Source organism: Cottoperca gobio, chromosome 21, assembly GCF_900634415.1.
Source record: "Cottoperca gobio chromosome 21, fCotGob3.1, whole genome shotgun sequence".
Taxonomy (NCBI): Eukaryota; Metazoa; Chordata; class Actinopteri; order Perciformes; family Bovichtidae; genus Cottoperca; species Cottoperca gobio.
Window position 1 is genome coordinate 9,869,253 of NC_041375.1, and position 21,123 is coordinate 9,890,375.

Genomic DNA, 21,123 nt, shown 5'->3' on the forward strand with positions numbered 1-21,123 from the left:
TCAAAATCTGTGGTATCATTTCTTTTCATTGTGAATCTTTTTGTTTTTTCCTCCTTTAAATAAATCTGCTTCTTTAAATACATAACTCACGCAGTAATGCAATCTCTTGCACTTGTGGATCTTTGTGACCATGCACTATGGTTAGTTACTGAGCCCAAACTTCTTCAACAAACCACAACGTGTGTTCATACAACAGTTACCAGTTTCTGTATCTCATCACATACCTCCACCACTTCCAACACCAAGAACATCCAGGCTGCGTTTACCTGCTCCAAGTCTGCATCAACAAATGATAGTTAGAACAGTGAAAAATAGCTCAAGGATACAATTGTTACTTTCAATTGAAACTGTAAACAAAGGAAAAGTAAAAAAAAATACAAAATAATATGTATTATCCAATAGCACATAATAACTTAATTATCTGTTTCATTATGATGTTGATTCATACCAATAATTTGGCAGTTTGTTGGCCTGATCGCTGAGCTTTCTGAATGATCTTTTCCCCTCTCTTAATCAATTTCTTTTCTAAAAACATTTTAACACTGTGATGTTTCATCCCTTAGGTCTAATACCAGCAGTTTCAATTTGATGTACTATACATTACTTTCTTCCCCTCCCCCATGAGGTGGACATGGAGCATATGCATGCGCACTTTTGACCAACGGAAAAGACATTATGATTGTGTAACTGTCGAACTTTGTACCTGCATGAAATACCAACCAATCTCGTCTCCATTTGAACAAACATTTTCTAACTTTTGAGAGAAGTCATGAAGTGAGAGCTAATTAGTCAACTAGTCATTGAGCTAAATTATATATATGTCTTCAAAGTGCACACAAAGACATAAAGAAGGCCCCCAACCTCTACTGAGTCTGGGTAAACATGTTCAGTGCAGCACTGCTGCACCTTTTCGTGTAGCCTACCTTGTAAATTCTCCTGGCAGGATCTTGTGAAGACACTGGAGAATGGCCTCGTGCTCTCCCGAGTGTTCTAGGTAGAACTGAAAGCTTTGGACAGCACTGCCCTCATAGCAAGAATGCTTTGCTTCTGCAGCCATGACTGATTCCTGCAATGCATTACACATAGCAGTTGGAAATCAAACACATAGCAATGATTTATGCATGAAAAATACAACTATTCAAAAACTAACTTTAATTCACAAGGTTAAGCATCAATTGTGCAATGTAAGTACTCAACAATTACCTTGAATATGCAAAGAGAAGGACAGATAGGATTGTTCCCCCGCTTTAATGCTGCAGAGTTACTTCCCTCCCACAGGCTGTGCTCACAAAAGCATGTGTTACGTAACTCTTGAAAGCTGAACTTTGCATGCACCCAGAGCAAACCGCAGCTGTGCTGTCAGATTCCTATGCATGGACGTATTCCAAGGACTATAACAAAATCAGCCTTATCATTAGTACTTTACAAGAATCTAGAAATTCTCACAAAGTTGTTTCAAATGTTTAGTTTGTAGATAGAAGAGAACCCGTATCTGTCTGTCCACTCGAAACTGTAGAAGTTTAAGTATAATTGTTAAAATCCTCTCCTGTAAATGACACTTATGTACCAGAACCATTTTACACAAATTACTGTCCCAAAATATTTATATTCATTTACCACTTCAACACACTCTCCAATAATAAGTATGTGTTAGTGTGACTTTGCACTTGCTCTGAAAATAAATAAATGATTTGACTTGACTTAGCTTACTTGGTATTTAGTTAAATAAACTGGCCTGACGCCAAACATCCAACTTCCAAATTGCAGAGGGTCAAGTTTGTTCTACACTTCTCAGAAAACACAATCCAACACTATTCTTTCAAGACTCTTCGTACAATAATCAACATTTAGGACCAGTGCTTTTATGTTTTTTGGGAACAGTATAAGTGAAGATTTCCAAGCCATGGGAACATAGTAGCCTATGTATAAACTGACATTTGAAACAAATGGCTGGAAAAGCTAAGCTCTTCCAGACACTCCTTCCGTACCCTACCAGTTAATTTATCAGGACAAGCTGCCTTATGTTAATCCTTTTAAAAGTTCCAAACTGCCATATCATTTTTTAGTTTTTTAGTTTTACTTTGTAAAGAACACTTCTCTTGTGTCATGTCTCGTATTACTTACCTGTCTTTTTGTTTTTCCTGCCTTTTGTGATTTGTTTGCCCCGCCCTGATTTGATCATCTGTGTCTAATCACCCTGCTGCCCTCTATGTCTGCCTCCTCCTGTTGTTGTGATAAGTGTGTATATATAACTCTACTATAACTTAACAAACTAGCTTACAGTACAGTTCAGACTTGTCCCTGCATGGATTTAACCTTAAGCAGCAGTGTGACATGTGAAGATCTTAATTAAGAATTCCTCCAGTCCTGGCTGATATAAAATGTATGAACAAATTATGATAGAAGAATTAAAACCTGTTGTTTTATTGTTTGTTCTTACATCTTCCACTTCCTTGCATTGACATTGTCAAAAAAGAAAAAGAATATCTGTCTATCTATCTATCTATCTATATCTATATCTATATCTATCTATCTATCTATCTATCTATCTATCTATCTATCTATATCTATATCTATATCTATATCTATCTATCTATCTATCTATCTATCTATCTATCTATCTATCTATCTATCTATCTATAGATAGATAGATAGATATAGATATAGATATAGATATAGATATAGATAGATAGATAGATAGATCTATCTATCTCTCAATCTATCTATCTAGATAGATAGATAGATAGATAGATAGATAGATAGATATATAGATATATATAGATAGATATATATATATAGATAGATAGATAGATAGATAGATATATAGATATATATATAGATAGATATATATATATATAGATAGATAGATAGATAGATTTCTAAACGCTGTGTTTTTCAACCCACAATGGCTGAAGGAGGAGAAGAGATCGATTTGTTCGCAGATATAATTACAACGCCATTTTCAAGACAAACGTTTTAAGAAAAGATAGACATCGTGAGAAGAGAACGGCCAACCCCGACGCTAGCGAGCCTATCACAGCTTTCAAATCACTAACTACGAGCGGAACCCCCGGCTCACAGCCTCCGAGAGGCACTGCACATTGTACAGCTGGGAATGCCTGCTATTTACAACTAAATGTTTCAGAAATATTAATATAACTCTGTTGTTAGGGTGATGCAACGCCTGGTTATACTGCGTTTCTGTCTAAATGTATAGTTTCTAGAGCCATGGTGTAATGATGGTATTAAGAGGTGGAATAATTCAGGTAGGACTGTGTAGGACATCACTGAAGGCCTAGGTGTGAAATGCACGGCCCGCCACTTATAAGTACTGTATATGTATAACCGAGAAACAGGAAACATATCTGCAAGCCTTAATAAGCAACCACATGTTAGAAACAAGGCCATAAAATCGATTTACGACTTCCAGTATTTGTAAGTGACTTAACCGAAAAACAAGCCTAAAGTTACTTATAATTACTGGACTTGGCAACTATGCTTTAGATTTAGATTTAATGTCGCAGAGGGATATTTGTTTTCACAGCTGGTACACAGATATACATGCAGCAACACATAGTAACGGAATATAACTAGAGATAGCAACAAATACACTTAATATACAGATACAGACAGTAAGTAGCTACACAAAAACTTCATGTTTGCATCCATATTATCCCAACTCCCAACGGTGTCAGCGAGGCAGATGTTTTTAAATAGTTTTAATCCCTGTGGAAAACTTCAATCATTGTAAGAATTCAACAGGTAACTTGAATATGTCGAGAGTAAATACAGAGGCAACTGTTCTCCCACTTTTAAGCTGCAGAGTTACTTTCCCCTCCCACATGCTGTTTGGCTGTCCTCCTATGAGCTCTTGTTGCATAACTGTTGAAATATGAATATGTAGGCTACATCTTGTACACACGGTGACCCTGAAGGTCAAACACAACATTTCACAAAACACAAAAACATTTAGAACACTTAGAAAAGTTGATGCATGGTACGTATTCTTAACTGTAAGAAAAAGAGCAACATTATTTTGTTTCTAGTATATAACTGCTTTTACAAACAAACACTCACACCTGGGAGTAGTCTTCTACTGTTGACTGAGGAGCGGCTCCACTGGAGCATGTGACTGTTTGCTCCCTTTCTCATTCAGTTTTCCAGAGCACACTTTTCATGAGTTGACCTGGGGAGCTGAACCACAATTTCTATCTCTTTACAAACTAGATTGAAGTACAGTACTCACCCACGCTCCCTTAGAAAGTGGAAAATTATCGATTTCATGCTTTTTGCGTATGTGGTGAGGTCAAAAGCAACGTGCACACCTCAGTCTGTGAGCTCTCGTTTGATCTCTCTGTATTTAGTAAAGTTAGTCATTTTTTCAGTTTTATATATTGTACCTACATGTTTGTTTGTGTAGCTTTGTAATTCTTTGTTTATTTTCTGTTTAATTGTATAACTTGTCCAGCAGCATTACATGTCATTCTTGTGTTTGCTGCCAAGGTTTCTTTTGTGTGTGTCAGCTATTTATTTTTGGTAGAGGTTATCAGTGATCTACTTGTTTATTATATTTTCCCTTCAGCTGACAACTTGTGTGTAATACAGAAAGTTACAAACACTGCCCTCAAGATGGTGCCAATACTTCATATATCAGTGACACTTATTTTGGCTATAGACAGATGGTGAGGCCAGCAGTTTCCGTTGTTCCTATGCTTATCTAAACAATATATTGCATGCATCAGTATGAACCATTGGTACAGGTTGTAAAGCTGAAGAGACGTTTCCCAGGGTTATATTTAAGTTGTGTAGTTTTCTCCATTATGTGGAAATCCTTCTTACTGAAATTAAACAGAAAAAATATATATCCGTATAACAGTCATTTGTTAATGGTGATATAAATCTAAAAATGTTACTATACAAAATAGAAAGGCCAGCATAAACGAGTCCTGGTTTTTTTTTTAATGAATCTAATAATGTTCTAAATAATAACAACCATTTCAAAATAAAACAAAATTCAAAAGCAAAGACACAAAATCCAGACACTCCCACAGGAGTGTCCATTTTATCAAATTTAACAGCTCAATCTCCATGGAAAATGTAATGTTGAATTTCCCATTTATTTTTATACTTCCAAAGTAATATGATCCAATGGGAGCAATACTGTAATGGGGTTGGTAGCACAGCCTGCCAGCTGTAGCGCATCAAAAATACCATCATGATGGAATCTGAGGCTGGTGTCTGAAGTTCATTAAAATTCTGATCTTTACATTTTGTGGGAGAAATTTGGTAGCTCATGGCAATAAAACAAAATGTGTCTAGAAAAAAATAAAATCACAATCAAGCGATTTTCATTTTGCACAAGCGTAGAAACAGAATAAAGAAATAATAATGGTATCAATACAAAATAACTGTTTGTAGAAAACAGAAATAATAATGTAAAACAAGGCATTTCCCACATAAGTTAAAAGCCTTTTATTTACAAACAGTAAATTATACACTGTACAATTTGAAAAACATTTTTATTCAATTATTATTTATCTACTGCAAATTTCACATTCACTATATAGCCTAACGCTTGCTTTTAAGTGAGCTGATCTATGAGTATCACTCCAAGGTTGTTGTTAAAGATAACTTTGCCGTTGGACTCCACACTACAATCTGGGTGCCGAAGTAACTTCAAGACACCAGCTTTCAGCTCAGGCGAGGCTGTCTTACTGAAGTCCAGCACCTCAGTAAGAAAATCAAGCAGCAGCTCTCCCTTCTCATCCCCCTCGGTGAAACATTCAGTGATATCCATTTGAGATGGCAGCTCGTAGCTCTGGTAGCTTTGCCCCTTGGAGTCTAGGAAGCTTTTGATGTCTCCAGTGGTCACACACTGACTAATATCTGTGCTACAGAGCTGGTTCCTGTAGGTCCGCCACAGCTTTCCCCAACCACTCTCACCTGGAATAGATGACATGAAAACAAGACTAAGAGTCTACAGCCAAGCGAGTGTTAACCTCAGCATGCTAGCATACTCACAATGTGATATATTGAATCCTAAGCCCTGTATCATGGTATGTATCGTGTCGCCAGGTTTTTGCCAATACACGGCGCAAATATTATTCTGGTTAGTAAAAACGTCTGTCTGTCTGTCTGTCTGTCTGTCTGTTCTTCGCATATCTCCAGAACCATTTATCCAATTTACTTCACACTTGGTGGGTTTATTGCTGGGGACCCAAGAGAGTGCTGAGTAGAATTTGATGAAATGTGGACACCCAGCACGTTAAATATGAATACACTTTAAATAAACAAGCAAACAGCACTCTGTGCAGCAGCAGGGACCCGGGCCTCATGGCTCTGCAAACGGAGTCGAGCATGTCGTACACAGCAGATCTTTACAGGCCGCGGCTCATTGACTACAGTTCACTTTTGCTGCTTGATGTACTAAAGTTGCATAGATGCTGGATATACTAACTGAACCTTTCTTCACTTATTTTGGAGTCAACAAGCACGAGCAGATAGCCTACGGCAGCGACGCCACTCTGCCACTACAACTCAAATTGTGTATGTTTTTGCCATACTAACTTATAACATTACCTCCGACAAAAAACCTCCACTAATTAAATGTATGCTCTACTTCATAACAGTGATGAAATTGTTAAAGCGAACGACTAATATGCCTATTTGGAAATTAATACATCCGTTAAGTGTATTTCTCCAGTGTTTCTGACCGCGATCGTAGCCGAACTTGGGTGAGGGTTTCTTTTTTTCCGGTGATGTATCGCACCGGTGTTTGAGTGTGAAGTTGTTTTTTATAACTGGTTCTCGAGAAAGATGCAAGCAGCGGACCGTTCCGAACACGCATTTTGTGCACGGGCACTGCACTATTGTACCAAATTTTATGGAAATCCATCCAATCATTGTTGATATATTTAAGCCTGGACCAAAGTTGTGGACAACTGACAGACAGACCGACATTATAATATTATATTAATTGTGTGACTAATGTTTTGTTTGTGGTTGCATTTATTTGCACTTAAATCTGTATATTATACAGCAGAACGCCACTAGAGGTTTTCTCTTGTATTTCTTTTCACTCTGATAACCACAGTAATAGTATTTTATTTTTAGATTGATAAACAGATTTTCTTCCCTATATGTACTGTACTGTATGTATACGCAATAGCTATACTGACTACATACAGCATAACTAACCCCAGTAATCAGAGAGAAGAGAAAGATAAAAATATCTTTGATAATTTGAGATTAAAATGCATCCACTTACCAGAAACTAGAATGATAAGAAGCTTCCCATTCTTGTTGAGGAGACTCTGAAAGAAGTTGATGGTAGCTCCAGGATCCTTCACATAGTACAGCATCTGTCGATTTCACCACAGATAATGAGATGGTAACTGGATTCACAGAGCACCTAATTAGAACGCTATGCTAGACAGATGTTCTAATGGGATTAATTGCTGTGGAGCACTGCCAAGAAAAATGACCTAGATGTGTCAAAAATATAGTTTGTGAGCTCTAAGAACTATATGTCGGCAACACCAACCTGTATCATGTGAATGAAGTCAGCCTTCTTAGTCATCTTGTTCACTCTCCAGTGCTCCTCAAACTCAGAGGAAGTCATCTCGTTCCAGTTAAATTTGATGTAATCTAAACCTGGTTTCTGTGACACCAAAACTGTATCAACAGACACAAAACAGAAATGTACAATGTAATTGATCACCAGCATTGTTCTCTGAGTCTTATTCAATAGCATTCTGGTCAAAATGGAAGCTGCATGGTGTGCTTTGTGTATTATTTACTTAATTAAACAACAGAGCAAAGTTATTGATTGTGTGGTCTCCCTCCTTGTCACCTCCTTTGGAGCCAGGTTGTGACACACAACATTTACACCAGAAAGAAGAGCAAGGACAAGACATGTAATAATGACATTTAATGAGGTTTGATAATAATATCATATTTCTGAAGCATGTGTTAAGAGATGTTATAATACGCTTAAAATACTATACAATTGACACACCTTGTTGGGGTGTAAGTAGTAAGTCAGTGTACAGGTTGTTTTACACACAACCAAGACTTTTCTTTAAACTGATTGAAAAGAAGGCAAGTATGTGCAAGATTTGAAATCACAAAAGATTTCCATATGCTTATGAAAACACTAATTCTGGCAAAGATGTGTGTCAACAGAAACTTAGCCACAGTAAGTGACACACCTATAGAAACTGCATTGACAGAAATCCCAAGAAAGGTGGGTTACTGTGAGAACATACAGTATTGAACACTGTGCAACAGAGATGGATCACCAGGATCACCACTTTACCTACAACTTGTATTAGTATTTTGAATATATATATATGCGTTTATGTGACTAACAAGTCTGAGCAGTACTAGAAGTATGTGAAACTACTGGTCAGAGAGCAGCAGACTTGGAGCTGATGGGTATTCAGAGTGTTACTCAAAGACACTTCAGAAAGTTGGATACTTGCTGACATGACAGCTTGAATCTGGGGCTGGTGGTTAAATAACCATCCCCCCACAACTGTAATACATGAATAACTGTATTATTAATGTATATGTGTGAAAGCCAAGGGCAGCTTTATAATGTATTCTCTGCATTGAGAAATACAATAAAACGTGAGTATACCCTTAATTTGCTGTTAAATTAAATATTGAAACATATTTTGAGGGCACGTGAATATACAGATACAGTATAATTGTGCGATATGTGATATATGCATGTGCCTATAGAGACTGTACCTCTGTAGTTATGAAGCTGCGTGCTGCTAGGCTCCACCACCTCATTATCCACGGTCACCCCTGGGTGCTTCAGACGGAGCTTGGAGAGCATCTCGAGGTCAATTTCACCTGCAGGCACCAATACAGGTTGTATTTTTGAAAACCACCTATCTCGTACAAATACAATTTTAACCTTCCCTCCCCACAGTACTCAAACTGTTTAATAATTACAATAATTAAACATTTAAAATGACAGTGTATTAAGTCAACCTGTATGTCGTCACACATGAGCAGGAAATAGATAGTAGCACTTGTCAGTTTAGCAGGAAATGATACAGTTTATGTTGCAATAATCTCTCAAAGCCTTGACTCAAGGCTCACTAGGATATTTCTTCCAATATAATTTGGCCATAGGCAGGTGATTTTGTTCTAGTTCTTATTGAAGCTGACAAGTTGCCATGTACAAGAGAAAATCCAAGCAAATAAGCTGATCTGAACAGGCGCTGAATCTTTCCGATTGGATTGAATAATACCTTGCGGGAGAGAATGTAGCCATTCTAATGGATTTTACAGTCCATTAGAGAATCTGTAAAACTGACATGACAGCACAGGTAAATTAAAATAATTGGCTTTGACATATGTGAAGGGTAATAGTACTCATGGGCATGTTGTGGGTTTGCTCAGGAACAAATTAGCCTTGCTGTGGTACGAGTGCTGGAAACAACGTGCAGACAGACTAGTGAGGTCACTTTGTCTGCAACTAAGGTTAAAGATTAATCTGACAACTGGACAGAAGCATACACACTCTTGGCAGTGATAATAAGGGTAAAGGTTTTTTAGTGCAGCAGCCATAAATGACGGCAGTGCAAAAGGAACAGTTACAGCAGGCTGATTCAACAACGCCTCCTCACCTTCGCTGCCTGCCGCAGAGGTCGCTCAGCTATTTACCGTGTCACATAGAACATAAGATAAGTTCGGCACTTAAAGTGTCCCATCTTGTGTTTTCTTACCAGCTCCACTTCCAACTCCTATGACATTTAGATGAGACTTTCCATCTCCAATGCTGAGGGGAGAGCAGAAAAAACATTTTGAGTCTTCTTCAGAACAGTAAAGTCTAGAAATTCATATCTTTCAACCTGACGAATGTGGGTTGTAACTTTCAATTCTGCCTCACACACGAGATGTTCTGATATAGCGTCTTAAGCATCTCCAGAGTCGTGGCTTTGATTGTTGCTATGGCACGTTCTGTCACTCACTGTCAGATTTTTAACAACACTATTGCACTTTTTAATTAGTTGCAAGTCCTATCTCCTCAGAGACCTCCCTGCTAGCTTCTTAGACAGTCTCAAGGTTGAGTTTTTTGCAGCATGGCATTGGCCCCTTTCGGCTCGAGCTTATATCAACATAGATAAAATGAAAGAAGAGAAATGTACATTTTCGGAGTCAATTATTTTGTTTTGTACGCATTACAGTATCAGACACTGATCCTCAGTCGTGTTAATTACAGTCCAGAAGTTCAATTGTGATGAACTTCTTTTTTTCCAATCAGAATATGCTGCACGTTACTCCCTTCAACTGCTTAAAGGTTAAGACCATCTCTCTTAGTTTATGGTATTCTAGTTAATCAGCAACAATCATATCACAACACAAGTTATATGTTCGCTTGAGTTTGACCCTGACAGGACTTTTCAGGCTAATACCAATGTTTGACAGTTCTGGTAATCTAGTAATGATATACTGGCATAATAAATGTACCCCCCCTTTACATTTGTTTAAAACATAGCTGGACATTTAAAAAATAAACTTGTGAGTGTCTTCTTGTGGTCAGGTTATGTAAATGATCCAAAACATATGTTTGGTATTTCTGTACTGGACTGTCTTGTTACTTTTCGGACACCATATATGCCAATAAACCAATATATATCATAACTAAACTAATATCAGCTGTTATAGCTATCTGTAATGCCTTGTTCGTTCATTCATTCCCCTTTAGCTACTTAAATTGTGTTTTATTTCTGTACTGGTTGTCCTGGTTAATCAGTTTACTAAACTCAGAAATGTTGAGGAACTTCCCTTTAACTCTACTGTAGAGTATATCGCTTTAAAACTATTAACTATTCTATTCTAATATATCATATTCAAATGTACTCTGATTTTCTATCACACTGCCAGTGGTGAAGTCATGTGTGTGTGTGTGTGTGTGTGGCAGATTACCTGGCCAGTATATCTGGCAGCATATTGTGGATGAAGTCCCTCATACACTGATGCTCAGAGGAGCACTCCAGGAAAAGCTGGAAGGATTTCTGGTATCTGTTATCATCATTAACCAGACTCTTCAGTGAAGAATCCATGGCAAATTATCTGGCAACAAAACTGAAAATGTTTTCCCATCAACAGCTAAGAGGGTCAAACGTGAACAGTGAAGAAGTATTGATATCATTTGCTTAAGTAAAAGTAGTGATATTACACTACAGGAATAGTCAGTTACAAGTAAAAGTCCTGCGTTCAATATTTCACTTAAGTACAAAAGCATATCAGCGAAATGTACTCAAAGTATTCCTTTGTCAAAATGGGCCCTGCAGTCATTATATTACTGGACCATTATTATTGAATATTATTGATTATTGTTATATGTATACAATACTTTAATGTTATAGCTGGTCGAGGTGGAGATAATTTTAAACACTTTTATTAAGCCTACTTTTGGATAATTAAATCAAAGCATCATATTTTTATATAATGATTATGTGTTTTGTTTGTAAAATCTTGACCTGAAAAGTAACTAGTAGCCCACTACGCTGACACAGGGCTGTGGAGAGAAGTCAGACAATGTGAGACTAGTAGCCTAACTTCAGCTGTAAAATAACAAGACAAGAACAATATTTACCTCTGAAATATAGTGAAGGAGTGGAATTATAAAGTAGCATAGAATAGAAATACTCAAGTAAAGTACAACAACCTCAAAATTGTACTTAAGTACATTTATTGAGTAAATGTAGCCAACTAAAATACATTCCACCACTGGTTGCAGGTGAACACATCTACACATCACCGGTAAGTCAAACAGTTTGGGTGGTAGGCTACTGTAACGTCGGGAGTTGTGCTGTCATATTTGTCATCTTAACATTCACTGCTGAATAACTACTTACATTCAATTTATAATAGGCTGAAATTTTAGAGTGTTTTGTTGTCCTATGGTAGCTACATTAAAGTGTACTACACTCACTTTATTTACAAAAATCTGTCTTATTGTAATAAATATGTACTTTCTCAAAAACAAAATTCAGCCATTGCAGATTGATTGCCCTCCCTTTTCAGTCACCACACAGCCCACATTATTGTGTTTGGTTTGAACCACATACAGTCTATGGTTTGAACCTGATGCTGGAAATTGAAGGGCGGACTCCCAATATGAAACCTACTTCACTCGGGCGGATCGCTAACATTCTAGGCTAGGATCGCTGCACCTGAGCATGTCTCCGGCCGCTGCACGTCAGGTACTCACTATCATGACACATCTACCCGTGTGTTTGGAGAAATGTTTCCAAGAGCAGGAGAAACAAAGAACAGCCCCGCACAGAGAGATAGACAGCATGTCGCGTCCCTCTTCGATATGTGTAACGTTACAACTGATCGGAATAAGTGCAAGCAAGTTGTGGCTCGCTCAGTAAATGTCACATAGCCTGTTTTAAATCATATTCATTGTGCATGTGGTGTTTGAGCTGCACAGATTGAGACAAGACGCGCATTTTCCACTTACATGTCGCGCAGAAGAGAGTCCAGAGAGATCTGCAGGCTGGAATAAAACCCTCCCACTAGAATTACAGCTTCCCTTTAAGGAGGGCCGAAGATTGCAAAGAAAATCAACCCTAAACAAAAATCAAAACAATGATAAAACACTACATACGCAAGCAAAGCCCAAAGGTCTATGAGTAATTCATAAATACACACAGTAGGCCTAATTTACATGCAAATACCTTTTTACCAGGCTATATTCACAAATTAATAGTTGCATATTGCTAAAGTAGCCTCAACAAACATTACATTGCTTTAAAAAGCATTATCGAGGGAGATTAAGTCACTGTTCTATTGCCTGTGCGTAAATAACTAGAACATCAATTTGGGATTAAAAGCAGTTCGCAGACTGTTTACAATTTGGGTGGTTGGGAGAGCCTTTGGAGCTGTGGATTACAGATGTGCCTTAATAATATAGGGCAGGGGACCCCTTACTATAAATATTTTATATAAGAGGCGTGAAGTGGTCCATGCGACGGGGAATATTTTTAGTTATCTCCTCTCCTTTCCTTCGCTGTGTGTGTGTGTGTGTGTGTGTGTGCGTAACGTCTTCTGCCTCCATTTATCCGTTCGCTACAATATGTTGGATTCATGTTAATGTGTATTTAAAGACATTTCAATTTGTGGAAATAATATTGGTTTAACAAAAAAAAAAGAAGTCTAATCAACCAAAAACAAACTTCGTGACCCCCCTGCAGTAACTGTTTCGCGGACCCCCTGTTGAAGACCTCTGTCATAGGGAATGCCATAAAGGGACAGCTGCACCGGAAGTAAATACCACATTGTATAAACATAATAATGATAGCAATTTACATTATATTTGCATGCATAGTGTTACCATTGGTTTCCATTCATTTCACTATGGTACTGTATGCAAATGATCTTCTTCAAATCCATCAATGGATCATGTTAGTTTTACTTTAGTCAAAGATAAAGAAATGTGTTGCTCATTAACACATTGCAACTGTGTACTACTGTATCTCTTCACAAAGAAAATATCACTTTGACAAGAATAAAAGCTGACAATATCCATTGTGATTTATTTCAAGTCTCAGCAAACTGATTTTCTCACCGCAGTGGAGGTTGATGCCTTGAAATATATTTTTAAGTTGGATACATTTTAGCATGCTTTGATAAGGTCAGCAGAAATGTGAGATATGATATTATAATACGCTCTAAAAGACTACTATAAGAAAGACATATATGATATTTCATATACTTTCACAACAGGATTGTCAGTTTGGGAAACAAAAAAAACTAAGTACTTTCTTTTTTTACAAGGAAATATACTGAAGGAAATGTCACCTCTATTGGCTTGTCCATATCTCTCACATTTCCCAGACCAGTTGTTATAATGTTAGACAGGAATTAGGCCAAAACCCAAATTAGATTGTAATTAGGCCACAGGCCCCATCTGATAAAATTGTAATCCCTGGAGTGAGATTTTAGTCAGATATGACTAGTGGTTCATAGTGTAGTTATTTAGATAAAAGATTATAACAATTTCCATTTTTAGACATGCCCTGTAATGAATATTTCTCAAGGACATCAGAACAAGAATTGGTTCTTGTGTGATTTACTTTATGTATTTGTCTTCTTAAAGCTTAACAGGAATCAATGCACTATAATTCTCCACCTTGAAGAAAACTATTTGTATTGCAACATCCTATTTTCTGCCCTTTTGTGAACATTAAACCGTTTTAAAAAAAAAGGTATATGAAATACTGCTGACAGAAACTTGACCATATGACAACATCAATGTGTTCTCCCTTCATTGGCTCAGAGTTCAAGCCAGGATGAACTTCAAAGTCCCTTTAAATAATTACACAAGCTTGCACCATCTTATCTGTGCAACCTCATTGTTCTTCATGTGGCACCTCCGAGCTCTCAGCAAGATGCTGGTCTTCATATAACAAGAACAATTGTACCTAAAACTGAGAAAACAAAAAAGTCTGTAGGCGGAAAAATTCTTTCTACCAAGCTTCACATCTTTGGATTGAAATCCCTCTTGTATCTGATGAAGTAAAAACCCAGTCTGACTAACTCTGTCTGATTCACTACCAGATACTCATTTGGATATCAAAGTAAGCATCTCTCTCTCTCTCTCTCTCTCTCTCTCTCTCTCTCTCTCTCTCTCTCTCTCTCTCTCTCTCTCTCTCTCTCTCTCTCTCTCTCTCTCTCTCTCTCTCTCTCTCTCTCTCTCTCTCATAGACACTCACACACATACACATATACCACACACAGCCACACACACATTATATAATGCTGTACACAAAGGTCATATTTAATGAGAGTCTACAGTCACGCTCACATCTCTGTCAGGGTGTGCATAGGCACAGCGGTGCTTTGAGCTAGCATTTTTACATACTCACTATGACAATAATATTATGCTGATGTCTAGCAGGTATAATAATTGCCATGTTAGTTCAGTGTGTTAGCATGTATTTGGAAATCACTAAAGCACTAAAGATAAAGTACAGCTGAGGCTGATGGGACGTGTATGTGTGTATATGTTTGGTCATGAACCAAAGTATTAATTGAACTTCTGACTTGTTGGTCAGTTTACGCAAGCCCCTGCATACTAAGTGGCACATTATATGGATATTTCATATTATAATTAATATATAACAATAACAGTACAGAATAACGGATGAACTGTACAATTAACCCAAATAGTGAACGCAATAACTACGAGCAATTTGGATTATTTCCTGTGAATATGAATATATAGCATCAGAGATTAGTTTCTTTTCTTTTAGTTATTTTGTTGGGAACTTTTTTGAGGGGGGAATTTTAATATAATTCTCTGTATTTTTATATAAATGTTAACAATGTTATTTTATTCTTGGCCATTGTTCTATTAGCTCTTTGGAGGTTTTAATTGCATTATTTTCAAATGCAGGACGAGGCTGTTTAGTAGAGAGGGATATTTATATATGTGTACATATATATATATATATATATATATATATATATATATATATATATATATATATATATATATATATATATATATGTACACATATAGAAGCTTGTGTTGTTGCCTGTACAGTGCCCTGGTCCTGTGAATGTTTTAAATGAATATCTTAAACAATAATCCAAAACTTAAACAATAACAATTTCATTTATTTTTCTTCACAGAAATGAATGAAATGCTAAGATATAGGCCAACTGTATAAAACAAAAGAAGAAGTTGTCTTACACCCCCTTAAAATGAAGAAGGCCTGGATTCAACATCCTCCATTTCCATTTCCAAGTAAGTATCATAAAGGTGGGATGATAGGAGGGTCATGTTGGTCCAGAATTCTGTGACACACAAGCAACATGCAACTGTGATTCAGTGCAGTTGTAGCCTGAGGCTTCTGTTGTGTCGCTTTCCAGTGTGTCTTCCTGTTGTCATTGTCATTTTTTTGGGGGGGGGAGGGAAATCCAGTATTATTTTCACTCTGCTGGGGTGAAGACAAGCATATATTTCAAGTCAATAATAAGTCAGTAATACGTGTGAATAAACATTCATTATTTTAAAGGGTTCTGCATTGTTCCTGCTAAATATTCATTAAGCTCCTTCTCTGCTACAAACTACTGCGTTTTACTGCAATGCTCCACAATGAAATAAATGAATTCTGATTAAAACTAGATGCCGCTGCTATTGTACTGAAACCTGCAAATATGTCTCGAGAGCTACTAACATGACATGAATTGAACACGACAAGATCAGCCCACGTCTTCGCCACCGATCAGATGGCCGTGACACAAGCATTTGAATTCAACCCTCGCTTAAACAAAAGTGACAGTCTTAAATAAATGAATTCGATGAGACAAAAGATTTAAACACTGTTTCCCTCACAACCTGCAAGCATCCTGGGACTATCAGAGTGGGAATCTGACAGGAGGCCAAGATGAATCTTATCAGCTGCTTACATATTCTGGGCTCTGCCCCGGAGCCTGTAGCAGTAATTACAATTTATCAGGATTTGAGAGTCAAGGAGCCGACGAAGATCACAGCAGGAGTAGAGCATCACTCTCCAAAATTTCCCTCAGTTTGAACTCTGAAATGTGCAACAAAGAGGAAAGAATGCAATATTTTATTTTCACATGGTTCCACAATTTATTTGCATTTTTGTCCAGCTCTCCATGTATACACAATAGTAACACAAATAGCATGGTACTGTAAACAATGAGTGAACATACTTTTAGATTTTCTTGGATATAACCCAATAGAATCAGGTCAGAAATTGGCTGTTCTTCATTTTATAATGGAAGTGTGCCCAGATAACTTGTTAATTAGTTGATCCTGTTATCTAGAAATGATAAATATCTCACAATTGGATTTCACATCGACTTAACATCAACCATATGTCCCTCTGTTGGCCAAATATTAGAAACACCGCTTAAAAGAAATCTACTCTAAAATGTTTGGCAACTTGTAAAACGGAAAATTTGCAAGGCCACTCGGAGCACTTTCTGCCAAAATGGATCAAGCATGCTTACATACAATCAGCTGCGCAAATACAATTGTTACAACATGTAACAACTTTATTTGCACAGCCATTAAGATTATAGAGTTACTGGTAAAATACATTCAGAAGGAGGTCAGATAGTCACAGAACCAAATCTTCAGTTTGAGGAGGCAGAAAGAGAAACAGCGGTCAGTGCTAAAACCACCAAGTTTAAGGGACTTAATTCTCCACTGGGTGGGATGAATAATACACTGAGGGATCCATGGCTAAATTATACTAAATGTAAGCGTTCATGGTCCACTAAGAGGCTTTATTGGAAATTGTGGATGCTTTGTACTGTAGGTGGAAATAAATATAAATAAGATGTGCTCACAAATATTTGGTATTTGCTGTCTTTCAGGTTTTGAGGCTGCGGTGCAATAAACGAAAAGAAAAACAGGAAGAAAACACAACACAATGCTGCCAAAAACGATTTTCCCGCCATGCTCTGTGTCAGAGGACTTAGTATTTGGATGTAATGATATGAAATAAATGGTGTAAAAAGAAAATGAAGTATGATATGCTTTTGATAGAGTTAAACATATTTGCTCTAAAATACCAGTGGGTCTCTATTCTTGTATCTGTTTTGGTGAACAGTGCTTTTTTGTTTTGCATTTGATAAAAAGGTATGTATGAGGTATGATCTTTTTCATGCTGGTATTTGATAATTTGCATTAACGGTCTGTGTATTTAGTTTTTCTGTTCATTCTTGACTGCATTTGTCATCACAATTTCAAGGTTTTTTCTTAGTTTAGTCCTCAGTGGTCGAGACTCTTCTGAGACTCAGGGAAGGAGAAATTACTGCATCATCGTATTATTGAACTCAAGGCAAGCCTGCTTTTGGTTTCCTCATATACACAACAAATGGCATCATCAACAAAACACAATCTGACAGCAACAACTTGAATTACAATTAAAACACTAGAAAAGTCATTTGAAAGGAAAAAACAAAAGTGAATCAGCACTAACGTAGTGCATAGAACATCTTGTTCATTCTCAGGAATTCAAAAAAGGCTGTTTGTTTACCTAAAAGGTGTGTGGCATTTCCTTTTACAAAGATCCGGCACTGATGAGACAAAGTCAAATGTCAAATGTTCTGTTGTTCCATCTTTGAATGTCATGAGTGACGACTGACTCAAGAGGTTTTGTCTCCCTCTTCGACACAAAGACGAGACAAATCTTCAGGTGGACCCTCTGATTCTTGACACACGAAAAAACTAAAATATCAACTCAGTGGATCCACTTTGTCTTTGCCTTTTCGGAGTAGTCATAACTTGTGAGTTACAAACAGTACTTCCACTGTGTGTTCACATTGCAAGCAGTTAAAAAAAGAAATTACAGGTCCATTTATTTCCTACGACTAGAAACCTTTTGTCTCCTTTCCACCAATCTTGGCTTTGGCTCCTCTTCTCCGGGAAGGTCAGTTGGTTAAAGCCAAAATTCTTGGCTACGTCGCCCTTCAGCAGCAAATTCAGGTGCAATCATCGCTATCTGTCCGCTGCATTTTTGCAATACAACTGGCACTACAGCAAATGGTCACCCCATCTCAAAGTGGCCAACATTCAGTGGTATGTGATGGACGTGCTAACAATCTAAACGCAGTCCGGAGTCTGTTCGAGGCCGAGCGCGTCCGTGTGAGGTGTAGCACCTGGTTACATATCCATGTCACCATCGTAAGCCAGGGTCAAGGGCTTCTGCGGTGGAAGAGACGTCTTAGTGGTTTTGGATGGCTTACTGGAATAAATAGACAAGAAAAGAAAAGTTGACAGCATATCTGACTTTGCAGAACAGCCCAACTTTATTTTGGTCTTTACAAAGAATTCCATTATCTGATAGCAGCTGCACACAGCAGACAAACTACTTTGAGGAATATAACTCATACTTGACAAGGTTCTTTTCAAGGAAAGCAGATGGTAAGGAATCTTCTGTTCAGTCTGTTCTCACCTACTATGACGTGTGGCCTACAATGGCTCTATTGTTCTTAAATTTGTGCATTGTAAGGAATTCTCTTAAGAAAGCAAAAAAGTACACACCAGACCAGGAATGATAATGCAATAATGAAGAGTATTAAGATGAATCCAACGGCAGTCACGGCGTAAACCCACAGCTTTACTCTTCCATCTGTGAAATCAAAAAGCAGTTTTCATACAATGTTTTACATCTATATCTATTGTCTGGAGATCTTTAGAACATCTTTTCTCACATTTCAGAATGAAGCAGTAAGTTTATTCTCTTTTCATCAGGAGGAACTAGAATTTCTTGACATTTTTATGGTTCACTGAGTTCTTTTTTTGACAGCATATAACGGTAAGCCAATTTAAGACATTGACTTTCAGTAGAATGGATTCCACCCCCAGCCCATAGATCCTAGATCTACAAAGGCAGGTTCAAAGGTATGAAGGATCTTAGGCACACTGGACAAGCTTTTAAGATGATTTTCATTTCAGTACCTGGGCCAACAGGTTGTAAGGTCCACTCGCTGAACAGGTCCTGTGCCTGAGACGGCCCGGGTTTTAATCTTCCAGAGTTGGTTTTCACATCAGCTTTCTTGTTGTTGTCCACCCCCGGGGTTCTGGTGCAGTAGTCCAGGAAGCCGTGTGTGGTCATCACTTCAGTGTAACCCTTCTCACACCCACACACTCCGCTCTGCATTGGAAGGGAGAACATCATTTACAGCCAACACAAGACGACTGCGGTCGTTATTTTCCCAGCACTGCAAACACTGCTGAACAACCTAACTAACATTTCTGCATTTAACGCAGTGTGCTCCTCAGGGGGTAGAGTACACCAGCACCTTTCAGATTTCAAATGATATGAGAATGAGCCCAAGCCAGAATAAAGGCTCACACACACTGGGACCAAATGCAATATGGCAAATCACAGCATTAGCTTTTCAAGCATTATAAGCACCACTTTTGATTAATTTCATCTGCATTAAGCATCTAAATTACAAACACATGTCCAATGCCTTTTAAATGCATCAGTTCTACACAGTTTTGCATTTTTAACTGCAGTTACGTAAAGGGTACTCTAAGGGGCAGTAAAACTCTAAAACACATCTAGGTGTAGTCCTTATCTGACACTGAGCCCGCATTCATTGGTATTAATGTCATTATGCTTTAAATGCCCGTTCTTGACAATGAGAAATGGCATCTATCTAATCCATTTAACTCCTCCTAAAATGTGGTATCAGCAGGAAACTGCAAAACACACGGAAACAGTTACACAGATCACAGCTGCCTAATCAAAGAACAATGATCTTACCGGTGTGCAGTGTGAGAAGGGTTTCGTGCACGGAGGATGGCAGTGTCTGACCGTGGTGGGCCTTTTCTGTGGGTAACAACCCCCTGGAGGAAGACAACAGGTTCTTATTTCTGTTCCTTTACCCATTGATCACTAAATTAATGTACTGTCACACCTGATTAATGGGCTCAGTTGCCTATCAGGGTCCCTGATCAATTTGTGAACATTTTAATTCCAACATGGAAAATTGCATGTCAAAATATCAAAGAGTAATGCCTTGGGCTCTTGCCTTCTCTGCAGAGGGAGGTTATCCCTTCTTGGCTGATATTTGCCAGAAACACTTCCTTACAGCGATAAGATCACATTCACCCACTATTTAAAGAACATCAAGCTCGCCTAAAGCTTTCATTCCCACAGCGCTATTATCTTTGTTCTGTTTCTATATTCCTGCTTTTCTTCCCACAAATACAAATGCATGGTTATATTTATATGGATTGAAAGCCTCCCAGCTCAGAGTCTGGATTATTGATTACTTATGTTAAGAGGGAGAGGAAAAATCAATGGTGGCTGCACTGTGTATTGGCAGATCAAATAAGGTGTTAAATTCAACCAGCACACTATACTAAAATGATTATTTGTGTGTGTGTGTTACTATATGTGTGGGAGTGTGAGAGAGACATAAAGTACAGGAAGTACACACTGCAACCTATTATGCATAATCAGATTTTCTTGCATGGGGTAAAGTTACTGATTATATCTCTTGTAGGGTATAACCCATATAAAGTATAAACATATTGTAAACAGAGATTAACACATTTGCAAAACACATCACATCGACTTTTGTATCCACCTG

General features: G+C 37.7%; 3 protein-coding genes and 1 long non-coding RNA gene across 5 annotated transcripts in view; 1 reads left to right on the forward strand and 3 right to left on the reverse strand.

Moving 5' to 3' along the window:
* The window catches only part of LOC115026588 (histamine N-methyltransferase-like), a 3,644-nt gene extending 2,364 nt beyond the window's left edge, over positions 1-1,280 (reverse strand). Inside the window, exons 1-3 of the mRNA XM_029459458.1 lie at positions 1,204-1,280; positions 924-1,066; positions 225-277 (exon numbers count right to left, since the gene is read on the reverse strand). Of these exons, the coding sequence (XP_029315318.1) occupies positions 225-277; positions 924-1,057 (187 nt within the window). The 5' untranslated portion in view covers positions 1,058-1,066; positions 1,204-1,280. The remainder of the gene's footprint in view (positions 1-224; positions 278-923; positions 1,067-1,203) is intronic.
* Positions 1,281-4,969: 3,689 nt separating this feature from the next.
* Positions 4,970-12,592, reverse strand: LOC115026531 (histamine N-methyltransferase-like). Its single transcript, XM_029459385.1, has 7 exons — positions 12,494-12,592; positions 10,948-11,106; positions 9,744-9,796; positions 8,755-8,862; positions 7,544-7,674; positions 7,268-7,361; positions 4,970-5,943 (listed from the first exon to the last, which is right to left on the reverse strand). Exons 2-7 carry the CDS (start codon positions 11,082-11,084, stop codon positions 5,582-5,584), a joined length of 885 nt encoding a protein of 294 aa, XP_029315245.1. The 5' UTR covers positions 11,085-11,106; positions 12,494-12,592; the 3' UTR covers positions 4,970-5,581.
* LOC115026532 (uncharacterized) lies at positions 11,830-17,519 on the forward strand. Its single transcript, XR_003834301.1, has 3 exons — positions 11,830-12,230; positions 15,670-15,784; positions 17,389-17,519. It is a non-coding gene; the product is annotated as an uncharacterized LOC115026532 (long non-coding RNA).
* A 64-nt stretch (positions 17,520-17,583) lies between these two features.
* The window catches only part of thsd7ba (thrombospondin, type I, domain containing 7Ba), a 156,590-nt gene continuing 153,050 nt past the window's right edge, over positions 17,584-21,123 (reverse strand). For both annotated transcript variants that reach the window (XM_029459384.1, XM_029459383.1), the window contains 4 exons: positions 20,292-20,374; positions 19,478-19,673; positions 19,061-19,148; positions 17,584-18,761 (listed from right to left, as the gene is read on the reverse strand). In XM_029459384.1, the coding sequence (XP_029315244.1) occupies positions 18,680-18,761; positions 19,061-19,148; positions 19,478-19,673; positions 20,292-20,374 (449 nt within the window). In that variant the 3' untranslated portion in view covers positions 17,584-18,679. The remainder of the gene's footprint in view (positions 18,762-19,060; positions 19,149-19,477; positions 19,674-20,291; positions 20,375-21,123) is intronic.

Excerpts from the sequence above, each read along its gene's own strand:
- LOC115026531 (XM_029459385.1), bottom strand. The coding sequence starts at position 11,084 with ATGGATTCTTCACTGAAGAGTCTGGTTAATGATGATAACAGATACCAG. Across the intron at positions 9,797-10,947 it reads CTGCCAGATATACTGGCCAG|CATTGGAGATGGAAAGTCTC; the intron begins GTAATCTGCCAC and ends CTCTCCCCTCAG. Across the intron at positions 7,362-7,543 it reads ACTTCATTCACATGATACAG|ATGCTGTACTATGTGAAGGA; the intron begins GTTGGTGTTGCC and ends TGAAATCGACAG.